General features: G+C 56.1%; 1 protein-coding gene across 13 annotated transcripts in view; it reads left to right on the top strand.

Annotated features, from left to right (window-relative positions):
• BIN1 (bridging integrator 1) overlaps nucleotides 1-18,238 on the top strand; it is a 69,324-nt gene that overhangs the window by 31,176 nt on the left and 19,910 nt on the right. For 5 of the 13 annotated variants that reach the window (XM_064287357.1, XM_064287348.1, XM_064287351.1 and 2 more), the window contains exons 2-6: nucleotides 9,074-9,154; nucleotides 14,327-14,381; nucleotides 14,659-14,753; nucleotides 15,191-15,286; nucleotides 16,735-16,842. In XM_064287357.1, coding sequence (XP_064143427.1) covers nucleotides 9,074-9,154; nucleotides 14,327-14,381; nucleotides 14,659-14,753; nucleotides 15,191-15,286; nucleotides 16,735-16,842 — 435 coding nt within the window. Of the gene's footprint in view, nucleotides 1-2,730; nucleotides 2,954-9,073; nucleotides 9,155-14,326; nucleotides 14,382-14,658; nucleotides 14,760-15,190; nucleotides 15,287-16,734; nucleotides 16,843-17,611; nucleotides 17,705-18,238 lie in introns of those variants that run through there. The other 8 variants (XM_064287356.1, XM_064287358.1, XM_064287359.1 and 5 more) reach the window with 3 other exon arrangements.

The following is an 18,238-nucleotide window of genomic DNA, read 5'->3' on the forward strand; positions in this document are numbered from 1 at the left end:
TCAGTATGGAAGTAGACTGCCACATCTTTCTCCCGCAGAGCTGCTGGTGGTTTTGAACTGCCGACCTTTCAGTTCGCAGTCCGTTGCTTTAACCACTGCGCCACCAGGGCTCCTTTTCTTCATAGAAGAATGCCAGGGAATGAAAATGAGAGGACTATGGAGGTCACAATTTAGTAAGCCCTAAAGGTGGCATAGTGGTTAATTGCTATAGCTGCTAATCAAAGGGTCAGCAGTTCAAATCCACCAGGCTGTCCTTGGAAACTATGGGGCAGTTCTACTCTGTCCTATAGGGTCGCTATGAGTCGGAATCGATTCTATGGCACTGGGTTTTTAAGCCCTGGTGGCACAGTGGTGAAGAGCTCAGGCCGCTAACCAAAAGGTCAGCAGTTTGAATTCACCAGTCACTCCTTAGAAGCCCTATGGGACAGTTCTGCTCTGTCCTGTAGGGTCGCTATGAGTCGGAATTGACTTGAGGGCACCGGGTTTGGTTTTTTTTTTTTGTTTTTGGTGGAATAGTTGGTTCCTCAGTGACCACAGAGGAGTATCTCAGACCTCTGTGTTCATACAGAGGACCTGGGGCGTTGTCCTGATGCGAAGTCTGATTCGAGGGTCTAAGACAGCAGGCTCAGAGCAGGGCCAGAAGTTCTTCATTTCTACCAGGCTTCCAGATGACCACGGGCCTGGTCTTCTGTGGCTAGCAAAGTATTAACGGATGCTAAAAGCACTGATGAGTTCCTGCCTGGTGCAAATGGCTAACATGTTCAAGAGGCTGGCGGTTCCAGTCCACCCAGAGGTGCTTTGGAAGAAAGGCCTGGGGGTCTGCTTCTGAAAAATCAGCTACTGAAGACCATATGAAGTGCAGGTCTACCGTGACACACGTGGGGTTGCCTTGAGTCGAAGCTGACTCCGTGACAGCTGGCTAAAAGTGCTGGTAAGAAGTTGGTGGACATTTACACAGTAACAAAACGTACAAAGTAATCACCAAGGAAAACATTACTGCAGAGGTCTGCACTCATTTCTCTGACCAAGTGATCAACCAATAACGGGGCAAAATGACCTCACATCCCTCCAGTGTCATGCAGTTGGAAGAATTCAACACACTTTCTGTAGCACTTTTGCAAAATAATGTATAACCTGAATTTAATCACAAGGAAAATGTGAATCAGATGAATTCAGAATGTGGGACATTCTCTAAGGTTTGCATTTAAAAAAATGTCAATGTCATGAAAGACCAAAAATAAATAAATTAAAAAATACAAAAATAAATAATTTGGGGGGCAGGGGGATATTCTGGATTAAAGGAGAGAAGAGCTACAACAAAAGCAATGTGTGAACCATGACGACTGTAGATTAAAAACAACCAACCCAGACATAAGGGACATTTTGGGGACAACTAGGGATATTTGAATATGCAATGTATCTTAGATAATATTATCAAATATTAAGTATTACTGGTATTTAGTAGAATTTTCTTGTTCTTAGGGAAAATGCTGAAGTATTTAGGGGTGGAGTATTTTGGGGTAAAGGGCCATGATATCTATAACTTGCTTTCCAGTGGTTTGGCAAGACATAAAGCAAATATGACAAGTGGTAACAATTGGGGTATACCAGTGAAAGGTATGTGGCAATTTGTCATGTTATTCTTTCAACCTTTTTTGAAGTTTACGGTTTCAAAATAAGGAATTGGGAGAGGCATGTTAAACAAGGCACCGAGGAGTGCTGGGCCTGGAGGGACTGATTTTCTTCTGTCCCTCTCCTCTGGCCTGGGCTACTGTGGCGCTGCCTGCATGGTGCTTAGCACATTGGAGGCCACCCGGACCCTCTACATGGCTGTGTGGAGCAGGCTGAGATAGCTCAGTGTGGGACACCTCACAGAGGGAGCAGCCCCTCATTGCCCAGGGCAGGGAGGGTAGCACCAGCAGCCAGGAGAGAAGGCTTCTTTTCTCTGGGAGCAGGGGCAGCTGGCATTTGGAAGAGGAGCCTGGAGGAGGGCTGGGAACTTGAGGGGTAGTCTGGGCCCTCACGAAGTGCCTGCAGGACTGTCCCAGGCCAGAGGCCCCTTCTGTCCCCAGTGATTCCAGACTTCCCTTGCTCAGTGATGGCACCATCTTCCCCCATGCTTGTGGTCCGGACAGTGGGAGGCCACTGGGCAGGACAGGAAGGTGGGCGGGCCTCTAACCCCTTCCTCTGCCTGGGTGCCCACCTCTGCCTCCCCAACCGGACCCTGGTCTTGGTACAGGCTTGCCTCCCAGGGGTGGGGTCCTCGAGACCTCCAGTGTCACCAGAACGTCCAGGAGTCTCCTTGCCTCCAGTGGCGGCTGCAGGTCTCTGGAGCTCCGTGATGAGGCCAGGCCAAGGCTGGTCCCCTTCCTCTCTGTTCCTGGGCACTGCAGATGAGGCCACCCAGGGCCATTAGGCATCAGGGCAGGAAGAGCAGGGAGGTTGTCTGCTGTCAGCCACAGCTTTCTCAGCCCTGTGGAAGAGAAGGTAGAAGGAGGCGGATGGAGGGCGCCAGTGAAGAGAACGCAGTCAGCCAGTCAGCCAGTCTGCCAGCCAGAGACACAGGGCAGGTGGGCAGAGGGGGCTGTAGGGACACAGGGGCTGCACTCTGGGTTCCCCCTCCTCACTGTGACCTCTTGGGCTGTCTCCCTCAGAGCAGGGCCAGCTGCCTGGTCCATGGGAAAGCCTGGCTGAGTGTCTCATGGTGGCCTCTGCCTGTGTGTTTTGTGTGCCCCCGCCCACCTGGGGAGCACAGGCCGAGGGTGCTCGTGCTTGCATCCTGTCTCCCCCAGCCGCAGGCTGTGCTGGGGAGGAAGAGGTGGGGTGATGACACTCAGCCAGCCTGCGGAGCTCCACCGCTTCTGACCCTTCCTGAGCCAGCTGGGCAGGTGCTGAGGAGATGCTGAGGAAGGTGAAGGTGAGATGCACTGTCTGGGGTCTCAGTGTCTGGGGGGTGAGTACCTTGAGAGGGATGAGGTAGATGCGGCCGTCTGGGTTCAGGCCAGGGTCTGTGTGAGGGGTATGGTGGTGGGAGTGCTGGGCACTGAGCTGAGTGGAGGGTGGGGTGGGTCCTGCCGCCCAGGGCAGAGCCATGGCCGGCACTCGGGCCCTGGTGGAGAAGCCCCCAGTGCATCTTGCTGTCCCGGGCTACTGGGAATGTGGGTCTTTGTGGTCAATACTGAGGCCCAAGCTTAGGGGAGTGGCTGTGGTGGGTGGGCTCCCAGGACCCTTGTCCTTGGCCTCCTATGTGACCCTGCACAGCTCCCCCCTCTCCCCATCCTCTCTTTGTTAACAAAGGCATTTCCATTCTGGTCAAGAGCCCCTTTTTGAGGCCCAAAGAAATGAAGTTAGTGCTGGAATCAGGCCTGGGGTGGCGGGGGGTGGTCTTTGGGCCAGTCAGTTTTCCCACTGCCTCTCACATCCATCCTGGGCCCATGCCCACCTGGCCCCTGCCTCCCTTGGAGCTCCACCCTGGGCCCTAGTCTTGGCTCTTCCTGAAGGCTGGCGCCCAACAGGATTGGTCCTGGGTTCTAGAAAGTGCTTATCCCTGCCCTGTGTAGTACCGATGTGCAGGTGTGTGGTCACAGATGCAGGGGGGCTGCAGGGGCCCCCAGGAGGGCATTGTCCTGAGCTCAGGGTCAGGAAGGTGAACACACGCTGGCCTCCTTTCCTGATGTGGGGCTGCTCAGAGCAGGCACTCCTCACCACGTGGTCTTAGGGTCAGGGTCCTGATTCACCTGGGCTCACCTGCCTCCTGCCACATGTGACACCTCATGTCTGTAAAGTGCCGGAACTCCAAGTGGTAACAACTCTTGGTTCAAACAAGACTGCTTGGGGTGGGGGTGGGGTATTTCCTACCGCTTGAGTTGGCCAGCTGCACCCACGCAGGCTGTACCTGTATAAAAAACCCCTTGCTGTTGAGCCAGTTCCGACTCATAGTGACCCTATAGGACAGCGTAGAACTGCCCCATTGGGTTTCCAAGGAGTGCCTGGTGGATTTGAACTACCGACCTTTTGGTTAGCAGCCATAGCTCTTAACCACTATGCCACCAAGGTTTCCAGTATGAGAGGTCCTGGGTGTTCTGCCCCGGGGGCTTGCCTGGCCCATCCTTACATCTGTAGTGAGCTGGGCTGACTCCAGAGCCTTCCCCTAGGGCTCTGGGGCTGTGAGAGGCAGGCATCCTGAGAGGCAGGGAAGGGCACTCTTCCTCCTCGCCCCCAGCCATGGGAAGCTCTCTGCCAGCATCCCTCAACCCAAGTCTCTCTCTTGCAGTAAGAGGCCTAATGTGGTCCCCCCCGCCATCCTTCCAGGGAGGGGCTGTCATCACACCTGAGGCTCAGAGAGGCTGAACTGTGGCACTGCTTAGGAGGCTCTGGAGCCTGCCAGGTGGGCAGACACGTTGTCACTCCTGCCACCAGACAGACGCTCCTCTCTGCCCTGCCCTGGAAATATCCCCTTCTGAGGCACTTCAGCCTGCTCAGATCTGGCCACTCTTGGAGGATGTGGTGAGAGGAAACTGATAGGATTGACCCCAAGTGGCACTGATAAGGCTTCCTGGACTGTTGGCTATGTGGGCCTGCCCAACCCACCTGCCTGGCGGCCCCACCCCAGGCCTGCCTTGGCCTCCTGCACTGACACAGATGTGGTGGGACTTGTGCTTGTCCTCTGGCTGTGTGGCTAGAAAGCCTGCTCTTTGTTACAAAGTGATACGTGCACGATAAGTGTGAGTGTCTTGGCTTCTCCTTCCCGTCCCCTGCCCCCAGAGTAACCTGGACAGACAGTGCTAATCCTGTCCCTGTGCCACCAGGCTCTCCTCCTCACCCAGCTCTTGCTCACCCTTCAGAACCCAGCTTGCTGTCCTGCCTCCCATGACCCTGCTGGGCCAGGCTCCTCCTGGATACCCAGAGGCCCCATCCCTCTGTGGCCGTCTGTGATCTCATCCTGCCCAGAGCTCAGCACAGAGCAGGCCACTGCCGACTGTGCTCTGAGTGGGTGCTCTGCAAGTAGACAACTCTGTGTGTGTGTGTGTGTGTGTGTGTGTGTGTGTGTGTATGAGTGCATGTGTCTGCTCCTAGGTAAGTTGGCTGCTCTGAGAAGACACTGGTGGGAGCTGAGAGAACAGCCTGTCACCTCCCCTGGAGGTGGGGACAGACCCCTGTGTGGCTGACAGCCCCTAGGTAACAGGGAGGGTAACTCCAGGGCCTCAGAAAGGCCTCTTCTCCACCCAGCAGGCATTCTCCTCCAGAGTGCAGGCAGAGTGCCTTGTCCTGGTCCCCTGTGCAGGGGCAGGCAGCACCTGGAGCCTGCTTGTTTTCCTGCTCTCAGGAGCTCCTGGGGACCAGCTTGGACCTCGCATCCTCATCACGTCCTGTGTTTGTGCAGTCCCGTGTATGTGACATGCAGGCTAGCTGAGGCCAAGGCTGACACCAACTTACTGAGCGCTCCTCTGAGCCTGCACGACAGTGGTTTCAGAATAAGGAGTTGAGAGGGGGCAGGTTAAACAAGGCAGCGAGCAGTGCTGGGCCTGGAGGGACTGACTTTTCTCCTGCACCTCTCCTCTGGCCTGGGCTGCTGTGGCTCTGCCTGCGTGGTACTTTTACTTGGACACCCAGAGGCGCACCCTCTTATCATCCCATTTCCAAGGTGGGGACACTGAGGCACAGGGAGGCTAAGCAGTTAGCCCAAGGTCACACAGCTGGTAAGTCATAGGCTGGATACTCACTGCCTTCTCAGGGCTGGGGAAGTCTTTAAAAGGGACCCAGCCCTTATGTTAGTGGTATACTAGCTCTAACCCTAATTCTGATGACTCAGGCTTACAGAATGCTTCCTGTGTGCCAGGCACTCTGCTAAGTACTTTAGGCTCATAACCAAAAACCAAACCCATTGCCGTTGAGTTGGTTCCGACTCAGCAACCCTATAGGACAGAGTAGAACTGCCACAAAGGGTTTCCAAGGAGCAGCTGGTGGATTTAAACTGCCGACCTTTTGGCTAGCAGCCGAACTCTTAACCACTATGCCACCAGGGCTCCTTTAGGCCACTAGTTTTCCCATTTTGCCTAAGAGGAGACTGAGGCTGAGAGACGGGGCGTTCCTCAAGCCCATGGCTGTAATGAGCCCCCGACCACCAGGAATATTCTGTGTATCTGCCCTGTGCCCAGCCCTCTGTGGAGCTGGGGACACAGAAATGGCTGGGATGTTGTTCTGACCACAGGCTGTCATGGGTGGAGCAGGGTGAGAGGCAGACACTCACACATATCACACAGCAATGAGGAAATTAGGTCCCAGGCCCTAAGTTGTACAGAGTGGTTTGTGGAGAGATCAGAGAACTTCACAGAGGAGGTGTCCCTTGAGCAAGGTTTCGAAGGATGAATAGGAGTTTGCTGTGTGCACGTGCACACCTTGTATAGTGTGTGTACATGGCTTCTGTCTTGTGTCTTGACCAGGCCCAGCTCCCAGCTGTGTGAAAGTTGCTCTGAAGGCCTTTTAGGGCATCGACGTTATCTGAGTACCTCTGCCGGGTGCTAGTATTATCTTCATTTGCAGACAAGAAGCTTGAGGCTCCAAGAGGTAGGAGAGGTTAAGAGGCTGATGAGAGTGGGAGTCCCGTTTCTCAGGGGCCTTCCCACTGCCTGGAGGGGTCTCCTTCCCAGGCCACTCTCACACTGGGCTGGCCTCTCTTTCTCAGGACCTGGGGATCTCCTCAGCGGCTTCAGCTGTCAGGGAACAGGTGTTCAGCTGGGCGCCCTGGCGACAGGGCGGGGACTGGGGACCTCTGCTCTCGGAGCCCACCTCCTCAGGAAGAAGACATGGTCATGCTTTGAGGCCCTGCCCTGCCCTCTGGTGGACTCTGGCTCCTTTGGGTGGCCCCTGCTGTCTGGTCGTGGGCCCACAGCTCCCCCCACAGACTTCTGGAGTTCTTTCCCACCTAGTGGTCCATTCGTCTGTGGAGGAGGGCTGGAAGCGGGGGAGGCTGTGGGATGGTGTCTGGCATGTGGGGGTGAGTCACCCACCCAAGCTTAGTGCTGAGCCGGGCCAGTACCTCCCAGGCTTCACCTCCTTCCGCAGACCCAGCGGACATGGCCATCAGGGGGTGAGGTCTGAGGAGGGGTGTGGATTGAGGGAAGTGCTGATACTCTGCACTTGGTTCCCTCCTCTCACCCCAGTGTCCTGGAGTGTCAGCCTTTGCCAGCTGCGCTTGCCTGGACAGATGTGTCCTGACCATTGCAGCTCACCATTGTTTGTGGGTCCGCCTCTCCTGTGCCCAGCCCACCCCTCCCACTGTTCTCACCCTCCCTCAACATTCTGTATGACCTCTGGTCACCTGGAGCAATTCAGAATCCCCTACTCTGGTCTCCTCACCTTTGCTGCAAGCTCTCCCCTCCGTCTGGGCAACCACCTCCCCCAGGAAGTCTTCCCAGGTCAGGTCTGAGGCCACAGTTCCAGGAACTTCCCTCTGTCTCTGGGCTGGGCCTGTGTCTGGTTCATTGCTTGGGGGCCAGGGTGAACACAGAGCGGGCGCCTGGTGAGAGAGGGCCAGATGCCCTGAAAGGTGAGAAAGAGGTCCTGAGAGGGGCTGGCCACACCGTGCATCTGGGCTGGGCTTCCCAGAGGAGTCATGGATGGGAAGGGTCTGGGCATCCCTCACACAGGAGCTGGATGCGCCTCAGGGGCTTTAAAAGGCGGACGTATCTGAGGGCGGTACTGGTGATGACCCGGGGCCTTGGGCAGCCACTGGGTATCCCTATTGCTCATGGGTTGTCTGTGCACTGGGCCCAGCCCCACCTATACCGCCTTGCCCTGGGCCTACCGCCCCCTTCCACCCCTCACCTATTTCCTTCATCCTTCATGTTGGGTTTTGACCACTTCCTCTGGAGAGACCTCTGACAGTCTTGCAGCTGTACCTTCTGCTTCCCCATGGGAGATGGCTCTGTGTCTCTACCCTCGTCTCCGCCCCCCTCTGTATGACCCCACTCCATCTCTGCTTTAGCATTCCTTTTCTGTGAGCCCCCCATCTCTTTGTCTTTCTCTCCTCTGTTCTCACTGTCACCCTCGCCTCCATCATCTCTATTTTACTGCCCCACCGCTCTCTCCTCATATATTGCTATGGGGCTGGAGGGGCAGAGAGAGGGAAACCTGGGAGGACCTGGTGGGCCAGCCCATCTGGTTAGGGCTCTGGCTACTGGTCCAGCTCCTCCTTTTTTCTAGCCCTTTCCCCCCTTCTGGTTTCGGGTCTCCCTCTCTGCCTTTACTTACCCATCTCCCCCTCCTGCCCTCTGTTCCTTCTCCCTGCCACAGCTGAGAAGGGACAGCTGTGACCCATCAGAGGGGAGAGTCCACCTCTGAGAGTTCCAGTTGGGAGTAAGCGCGTGTGGCTGTGAGTCCATGTGTATGCCTTTATTTGCCTGAGTGTCTATGTGTACGCTTGTGTGAGTGTGCTGAAGGGTGGGCTCAGGATTGTCTGCTGGACCGTGGAAGGTGAGAGAAGGTGGCTAAACAGGTCACATCTGAAAAATCAGATTGCTGGATTGGGAGCTGCCCCTTGGGCTCTGCTGTCTGTGTCCTTGTTGTGGAGTGTTCCCTCCAAGGCTAGGACTGCTCTGCTTTTCTCTGTGGTAACACGGGCCTTGGGCCCAGAAGATGGAGTCATGTAGGGAGGTGTGGCTCCCCCAGCCTGGCCCCCTCTCATGCTCAGATTGCTCTCAGCAGCCAGAGTAGGGGTGGAGCCCCATGAGTGCAGTGTGAGATCAGCAAGGAGGGGCACCCTTGCCCCTCATGCTGTCTTGGAAGCCTCCCTCCTCCTGGTTTCAGTCCCACATCGAGCCTGTCCTAAGTGCCTCCTCTTGGCTGAGCCCTGGATAGAGGGCAGGGGTTTCAAGACTTGGTGTACTCAGCCTTGCCCTTGGGGATGCCAGCAGCCAGGAGACTTACTGATGGTTGGGATGATACTGGCTGTAGGCCTCCCAGGCCCTGGGTTAGGGGGTGGGGAGGGGTCTGTGGTCTGGTGAGTGGCCACTCAGTTTTGACACTCCTTCCCTCAAGGTAATGTTCTCTCCTCTTACCTCTGCCGCGGCAGGTCCTCCAGAAGCTGGGCAAGGCGGATGAGACTAAGGATGAGCAGTTTGAACAGTGTGTCCAGAATTTCAACAAGCAGCTGGTGAGTGTGGGCAGCCCCGGGCCTTAGGGAACTTGGGAAAATGGAACAGTGGTGGCCAGATGGGTGATGTCAAGAGCCAGCCTTATGGAGTTGGGAGACTAGAGAAGAGAGGGGTCAGTGTACGCTGTTGAGGTCATGGAAGTCTTCTTGGAGGAGGGGTACTGACATAAAAAGGGGAAATGGGAGGTGCACTTTAGGTCCTTGTAGGACATAGGAGGGGTGGCAGTGGGCGGGAGCAGGCAGTTGATGGTGGCCAGCCCCTGGAAAGCTTCGTGTCAAGGCAGGGGGGCTGCAGGAGTTCTAGCCAGGAGAGTGGCCTCTGTGGGGTTTAGGATGGGGTGGGCTGCTGGGTTGGCTTGGGCATCATCCCCATCTGTGACTGACCGTGTGGAGGCTCAAGGCCAGGCCATTTGTAGATGGTCTTTAGACACCTCCCTACTCCACTGTAAGGCAGACGGTATCATCGTTCCTCTTTTGTAGATGAAGCAGTTGAGACTCAGGGAAGTTGGGTAATTTTCCCATTGCCATTCAGCCTAGGAAGTGGATTCAGGCCCATAATTGTCTGACTTCAGGTCCTGGAAGGGACTTTAAGGGCATTGTTACCAAGACCAGGGGCCAGTGGCAGAAGGAGCTTGCTCATGGTGGCAGCCTGGGGGCAGTGGTTAGATACAAGGGAGGGCTTCCAAGCCAAAGGACTCCGAGTACACTGCCTGGGCTGCCCCTGAAGCCTTTCCCCACAGAGATCGCTAAGTCTGGAATGATCCACTTCTGTGGCCGTGTCTGAGCACAGTGGAAGGGGGAGTGAGATGACCCTGGAATTCCCCCTCCTGGGAAGCGCCAAGGTAGCAGGGAGCGAGGGGTTACTTGGCCACTGGCTTTGGGCCTTTTGCAGGCCAGCCCTGGTGAGGGTGAGTAAACGATGGGGAGCAAGGCCAGAGGAGGAGCCATAGGAATGGGAACAGGGAAGGGAGTGAGGCCAGGTTCTAAGCTCTGCTCGGAAACAGGACGGGGAAGGCCCAGGCCGGGGGCTGGGTGAGACTAGGCTTCTGTACTCGTCCATATTGGAGGCCTCAGCAAGCACGGAAGTGCCCACCAAAGCCTCTGCCACTGAACTGGAACCTGGGGCAGAGCCCGTGGTAAACCTTGAGAGTACACTGGCTAGGGCTGGGAGCCGTGCTGGGAAAGGGCCAGGGGGCATGCTGGGAAAGGGCCAGGGGGCATGCTGGGAAAGGGCCAGGGGGCATGCTGGGAAAGGCCCAGGGGGCAAGCTGGGAAAGGCCCAGGGGGCATGCTGGGAAAGTCCACCTGGCCTGCCAGAAGGACTTAGCCAGAGACGCTCCCAGGGCAGGGGTGGGGCCACCAATGCTCCTTGTCCTGCAGGCCAGTAACAGGAGACATTTCCAGGCCTAGGTAATGGCAGGACATCTGCCTTGGTGGCCCTGGGCAAGCCCCTGCCCCTTGGGCCTCAGCTTCCTCACCTGGAAAATGATGGAAACCCAAAATCTTGGCTTCTGATCTGTCCCTTGGAAGCCCCGGGGTGTGTACCTCCCCCAGCTGGCTTCTGTGGGCTGAAGGCTGCTCTGAGAGCCTTCTAGGGCATTGGTATTACTTATACTCGTTTCACAGACATGATCCTGTAGTGCTGGAGGTGGGTGCTAATAGGGTCTTCATTTTGCAGATGAGGACCTTGAGACTTAGAGTTAAGTGACTCTTCGAAGGCCACTCAGCTGGTGCAGGGGTTTGAGTATTTAAATCCAATCTGCCTTCTCTAGTTCCCTCATGGAGCTAACTCCCTGGTCCTGAGGGTGGCTCTCTGGGCTGGGGAGAGACCTGAGCAGCAGTCCTTCCTGGTCCTGGGCTCCAGCCCTTGGATGGTGGTGGTGGACCTCCCCAGAGCACCTGGCTGTTTGGAGTAGGGTGAGGAATGCAGGGGCATGAGAGTGAAGTTCCCTGTGGCCTGGCCTCAGGGAGTGCTCTGCTTGCTTGTCCATCAGAATCACCCCCTGGGGCCCTGTCTGTGAACAGGGAATCACTCACTCATTGATCCTTTGTCAGAGGGGCCTGGGCTGAAGATAGCCGTTGCTGCTGGCTGCTAGCTGTGGGCAGGGCGTGGGTTCTTGAGCTGGGGCTCTGCCTCCAGGTTGAGTGGGCTGGCCGGCTTTTCAGGGGCCGAGGGTGGTAGTGAGGGTAGGCAGTTCTGAGGTCTCATTTGAGGCTCTGGGGTACTCCTTCCCTGGGTCCCCCCGCTCTGGGGGCAGTTCTGGATGTGATGGTGTGGAGGGATGCCTGGGGCCTGAGGCGTCTTTCTGGGTTGGGAAGGGTGTGAGGGCTGCTGTTCTTGAGGGCATGAATTCAGGGAGCTACAGTGAGCATGGCCTCAGCCAACTTGCAGAGCATGGGGGACCCTGGGAAAGGTGAGCTGGTTTGGCATGGGATGCTCTGGAAGCGCAGGTTTCTCCTGCATCCTTACCTGTGAACACCAAGCGTGGTGGGCCCAGCACCAGTCAGGGGCAGGAATGACCAGGAATTTTGTCTCCAAGGGAATGGATCTCCCACACCTTCCTATGGGACTGGGCCTAGGAGAGGGTATAGGTTGCCCACCCAGCCTGCCCCAGACCCTCTCAATGCTGGTAACAGGTAGCACTTGCCCTCTGTCCTGGTGCTGAGAAAGCCTGGAGGGCCTGCTTGTACCCCCGGCACCTCAAGACCCAGCTAGGGCCCTCCTGGAAACCTCCCAGGGCCTCCCAGGCCAGCCAGGCCCCTTTCTCTGGAGGCTGCTGGGGCCTACAGGTGCCTGGGCTCATCATTGCTGCTTGCCTGTCATTGAGGTGGGGCAGGTCTTCGTCCCTTCTGTCCCCAGGGCTCGCCCAGATCGGTGTTTGCTAAAAGTGGGTATCAGTGGGTATTATGTGGAGATACCATGGCACTGATTGCAGAGGGGCAGGAGTCAGAGCTGGAGCCAGAAGGCGGTCCATACAGGAGACTCCCTGGGAAGGTTGGGGGCCCTGGTCCTCCAGGTCTGGTGGGGCTGACGTTGAGGAGGGGGACGCGGAGGGCCCTTTGCAGGTGGTACGTCTGGGGCGGGGAGTGCTGGCCGAGCCCATCCCACCGCGGAGGATGCAGCAGGTGTTGGTCCTGGGCTGGCCATGTGCTGTGGCTCCCGAGTGCGGAGCTAGAGAGCCAGCCAAAGTGGGTAGTGGCTCCAGAATCCTATCCTGCTCCCAATTGGCTCTGCAAGGGGCATGATAGGGCCCCAGGGAACCTCCAGAGTTGTTTCTCAGACTTCAAAGTCCTGTTTGGGGGGCCAGGGGCCACTTTGGAAGCCAACACACACCATCTGGGCTGACTGGCCTGGGTGCTGGCCTGCAGGAGGCAGCTGAGGGGGTCCTGGCGGGGAGGGCGGCCTGGAAATGTGGCACATTGTTCTGCGGGCCTGCTACAGTGCAGCCTTGTCTGGGAGGCACAAGGGGCCCTGGTACGGCCTGGGCCCGCAGGAACACGGCCGCCTGCACCGCGGGATCCCTCACTGGGGCGCAGCACGGGCAGGTGCTAGGGTCCAAGGGGGTGGAGAAGGCTTGGTTGGCTGGCGTGATGGATGTCAGGCAGGGAGGGAAGCTGAATCTGAAAGATTCCATGACATCAGGTGAGTACAACAGCATCACATCAGGAATTCTTCAGTCTTCATCTCAACCAGCAGAACAGCGAATCGTCCTGTGCTCTGCGCGGCTGTGTCAGGACTGGGATGTTCTTTCCTCATCCCATTCCCACAGACACCAGCACAACGCACCCCCACCCCCGCCCGCCACCCCATGGAGTTCCTGAGAGGTTGAATGCTTGTAGGCTGCACTTTGTTTCTTCCTCTTATCATTTTAAATTTTTTATTGTGGTGAAAATATACACAACAGGACATATGCCAATTCAACAGTTGCTACAGTGGCATCCATTATATCCTCCAAGTTGTGCACCCACTCTCAGTGTCCTTCTCCAAGTCATTCTGCCACCACTGACATAACCTCAGTGAGCCCGAAGCAGAAACTCCCCGTCTCTTTCTCTCTTCCACCCCTGGTAACCACTAATAGTCTTTGGTTTCTATCTGTTTGCTTATCCCATATAAGTGAGATCCTACAGTATTTGGCCTTTTGTGACTGACTGATTTTACTCAGCATGATGTTTTCAAGGTTCATCCATGTTGTGGCATATATCGCAACTTCATTTCCCCTCATGGCTGAGTAATATTCCATTGTACATATATACCACATGGTGGACATTTAGATTGTTTCTACCTTTTGGCTATTATGAAAAGTGCCACAGTGAACATTGGTGTACCAGTTTCTGTTTGTGTTCCTGCTTTCACCTCTTCTGGGTATTTACCTAGGTTGGGATTGCTGGGTCATGGTAGTTCTGTGTTCACCTTTTTGAAGAACCACCAAACCGTTTTCCACAGTGGCTGCACCATTTTACATTCCCACCAGCAATAGATGAGGGTTTCAGTTTCTCCATACCCTCTCCGACACCTTGTTTTCTGGTTTTTTTGGTCATTGCCATTCTAATGGGGTGAGGTGGTATCTCATTGTGTCTTCCTCTGATGCTTGTATCAACGGACCTCAAACTTGACGTTCATAAGAATTACGTGCGCCCAGGGCTACGTTCTTTACTCTGGCAGACTCAAGACATTTCTCTTAGAGATTTTTGCTCTCTGCAGCCCCATGCCCCCATTTTTTTTTTTTTATATGACATCTTTTGTGCTGACCTTAAGCCCTCCACACACAACCTCTCTGCTGCCACGTGGAAGCATCCAGCATGGTCGGTAGGCAGGTAGCATCTTCTTGTGGGAGTAACCCCAGGAGACCAGTCCCTGGGCAGGGGTGGTGCTTGTCTGCAGTTTCCTGCCCCATGCCAAGAGCACAGTCAGGCCTGTGTTTGTGAACAGAGGGGAGAGCTGTGTCCTCCAGGCACTGGTGCCACGTCTGACCAGGCACTTTCACATGTTCATCTTTCTGATCCCCCAGTAACCTGATGAGGTGTGTCTTATTATCATTGGAGGACAGCCACCCCATGGAGCTGTCAGGAGACCAGCCTGGGCTTGTCCCTGGGGGGTGCCGCAGGAAGGACAGGGTCCGGAGTGGGGCGAGCGGCCTGGCCTGACTGTGTCCTCCTCTTTCCCTTTTGCAGACTGAGGGCACCCGGCTGCAGAAGGACCTTCGTACCTACCTGGCCTCTGTCAAAGGTAAGAGGAAGACAGGGCTCTGGAGCAGACCTGACCTGGGGCCCTCCCCACCCCTGTAGGCCTGGGTGCGGTGACGGTCCCTGCCCAACTCAGAGCTGAAGGCTGCAGGGCTGGGAGGAAGTGGCAGGACTGGGAGGAAGTGGCAGGCCAGGTCTGTGCTGGATGGACAAGGGTTGCAACCCCCACCCCGGCCTCTGGGAGTAGGGTGGGTGGGAAGGGTGGCTCCCCTTTCCAGCCCCCCACAGCCCTGGCTACGATGTGGCCCCTCTGTCCACAGCCATGCACGAGGCCTCCAAGAAGCTGAACGAATGTCTACAGGAGGTGTACGAGCCTGACTGGCCTGGCAGGGACGAGGCGAGCAAGATCGCCGAAGTGCGTGTGGGTAGTGGGCTCTGCCTCGTCACAGAGCTCTTCCTGGGCTGTCCCACCCCCACACCCACCACTCCCCACAATTCACTGCCCGTACCTGAGGGTCCTTCTCCTCTGAAGGCCTTGGCACTCAGCTGGGCTGTTGTGAGGATGCATTGGAGGGCATAGCGTGCTGTGATGCCCTTGTCTGTGTGTTGTGTCTCATGACTTGTAAAGCCCCTACCAGACCTGGGTTTATCTGATCCTCACAGTCACCCACAGAAACTCATGAAGGCAGGAGTTGTCACTGCATTTTACAGGGAGGAAACAAGCTCTGGGAAGCCACGGAGCTGTGAAGCGATAGGCTGGAGCTGACCCCCAGGTCTCAACTCCTCTGCTTCCAGGCCCCTGGGAAGTGAAGGCTCCTTAGGGGCCCAGCTCACTGCTCTTGGCTCTTTCAGAACAACGACCTGCTCTGGATGGATTTCCACCAGAAGTTGGTGGACCAGGCGCTGCTGACCATGGACACGTACCTGGGCCAGTTCCCTGACATCAAGGTGAGAGGCCTCTCTTTACAGCCACCCTGCTTTTGGCCTGCAGCTAGTGTTCAGCGCTGGAGAGGGAGAGAAGGGTTGAGGGGTGCAGCCTGGGGTGGGCCAGGGACTAAGGTAGCTGTGCCCTGAGACAGGCACCTCTGTTGGGCTGGTATTTCCCTCCTCCTAGAGGCCATTCCCTCTGAGGACAGCCCTCTTGGCCCTGACTCCCCAGACCTAGGCCTTCCTGCATGGGGAGCTTCAGGCCCTGTTTCTTTGAGCCTGAGGCCTGTGGGAGGAGACCCCATTGGTGTGAGTGCGTATGTATGCATGGTGTGTATGGCATGTGTGTAGTATGTGTATATATGTATGTGTGTATGGTGTGTGTATGTGGTGTGTGTGTAGTGTATGTGTATATATGTCTGGTACGTTGTGTGTGTATGGTATATGTGTAGTATATGTGTATGTATGGTGTGTGTGTAGTGTGTGTGTATATGTGTGTGTATGGTATGTGTGTATGGCACATGTGTAATATATGTGTATGGTGTGTGTGTAATGTGTGTGGTATATGGTGTGTGTGTAGTGTGTGTACGGTGTATGTGCAGTGTATATGTATATATGTGTATGGTGTGTGCGTGGTGTGTGTGTGTATACGTATTGTGTGTGTGTAGTGTATGTGTATATATGTGTGTGGTGTGTGTGTGTATGTATTGTGTGTGTGTATGGTGTGTGTGTAGTGGATGTGTGTATATGTGTATGTTGTGTGTGTTGTGGGATGACTGTGATTGCCTGAGGTGTGTCAGGCATGCCTGTGTGTGTGCCCACAGCTACCCAGGCTTGTGCTCCACGTGCTGAAGAAGGGTGTGTCACCTCTTACCCGGGGTGCCTGTCTCTGGTATAGTAGTATGGGTTGTGTGTTCAGAGAGCCAGCTGCCCCTTTTCAGTTTGGGCCCTGGGTACTTGTAGGAATTGTCAGTGTACAAGGCCTCCACTAGGTGAGTGGGACCCCAGAGGCTGCATCCCAGAGCAGAAGGGGTCTGGAGCCAGAGGGTGACCACTGTGCTGGGCCTGTGGTCAGGTCCCCTTGACAGGCCCCAGAGCCCAACCACGAAGATCCCCAACGGAGAGGCTGAGGTGCCTGAGGGGGATGGGGAAGAGAGGATGGGCACAAGGACGTCTTTCAGGTGCTAAGAGGAGAGGCTAGCTCCGCACAGCACTGGCTGTTGGTGCTGACAGATGGGGTGATGTCCCATGGAAATGATTTGACTTCTTGGGGTGAGCTCCTGGCCACCGAAGGAATCAGGCATCAGGTGCTCATATGTGTGTCAGAAGGGAGTGTTGAGCCCCAGGGTCTGAAGGCTCTGGGCCCCTTGGACTTTCCTGTGCCCTCCTTGGCAGTTTCTCTGGGCCTAGTCGGGGCTCAGCATGGGTGTCAGGCCCTGTTCAGTCTCTTACCCTGTCTGTCCCCCCAGTCACGCATTGCCAAGAGGGGGCGGAAGCTAGTGGACTATGACAGTGCCCGGCACCATTACGAGTCCCTCCAAACCGCCAAAAAGAAGGATGAAGCCAAAATTGCCAAGGTAAGGTGGAGGGCCGGGCAGGGGGCGAGTAGAGTCCAGGGAACCAGGGTTGTCCACCTCCCCTTTCTTTTCCCCACTCACCTGCTCCATTTGCTCATCTGGTTCTCCTGCTCCCTGGGCCATGGGCCTGTAGGAGTCATCAGCCCTATTGACAGAGATGGGCTTACTAGTCCAAGGTCGTAGAGCCTGGGAGAAAGTGCCAGTGTGAATACAGGGTTGGGGTGGTGCTGCAACCCAGGGTGGGAAGTGAGAGAGTCCACCTGTGGTATTGCCCTGCCTCTGGCCCCTCTCTCCCCTCTGAGGTCACTTTCTAGAATGAACAAGGCCTCACTTGGGTTTTGGTGGAATTGTGCCTGCTCCACCTGGTGTGTGGTGTTGCTGTGTGCCATCAAGTCGGTTTCGACTCATAGCAACCCTATAGGACAGAGCAGAACTGCCCCATAGGGTTTGTCGCGGGTAACCCCGTCTCAGCTGGAACACCGCACATCACCCTGGGGCAGGACCGTGCTTGCTGAGTCCCTCTGCCCTACTAATGAGTCTCACATTTTGCCTTTGCAGCTGGAATTCGCCGTGCCCCCCTGCCCCTTTGGGCTCTCCATTAATTCTTTCACCCTCCTAGGCCACCTCACAGGAAGGTGTCTTGCTTGTCTGTCACTGCATCAGGGCGTTTGGACTTCGCGTTTAATATCTGTGTCTCTGTTCTCTCTCCCCGTCTCCCTCCTGTCTCTCCACCCTCCTTTGCCTTGACCTCTCCCCTACCGGCTTTCAGCCTGTCTCGCTGCTTGAGAAAGCTGCCCCCCAGTGGTGCCAAGGCAAACTGCAGGCTCATCTCGTAGCTCAAACTAACCTGCTCCGAAATCAGGTGACTGGCTTCTAACCCTGCACGTGCTGGCGCCTTCCGGTCTGTTGTCCTGTCCTCTGCACTCGGGTGTGCCTGTCTACCCACCTGGCTACTCTGGCCTGGAGGGGGTTCAGCCCCTTCCCTGGGCTGGGTGGTTGGGCTGGGTTTCAACCTGGATCTGGGGGCTTGCCGCTGCTGAAGAGCAGCCTGGTAGCCTCTGCCTGAGGGCAGATGTGTAAGGCAGATAGAAGCTGAGGGGCTCTGGGTGACATGGGGAGGGGCCCAGGGTTCCTCCATGAGATCCTAGTCCTCCAGGAACACAGGCTGGCTTTGAGTCCCTGTTCTCTGTGAGAGCTCCTGAGAGCAGGGCGGGATTGCAGCATGTCTCCAGGGACTTCCACTGTGCCTTTGCTGAGGGGATGTTAGGAAGGCCTTCAGTCTGGCTGGGATGCTGAGACCTGGAAGGCCTCTCTGGGAATTCTTAGGGGGCAAGGACTCTGTGCCACTGTAGCCTGGGAGAGCTTCCTGGAGGAGGCACCCTGGCTATTCTGAGCT

The sequence above is a fragment of the Loxodonta africana genome, chromosome 6, assembly GCF_030014295.1.
Source record: "Loxodonta africana isolate mLoxAfr1 chromosome 6, mLoxAfr1.hap2, whole genome shotgun sequence".
Classification (NCBI taxonomy): Eukaryota; Metazoa; Chordata; class Mammalia; order Proboscidea; family Elephantidae; genus Loxodonta; species Loxodonta africana.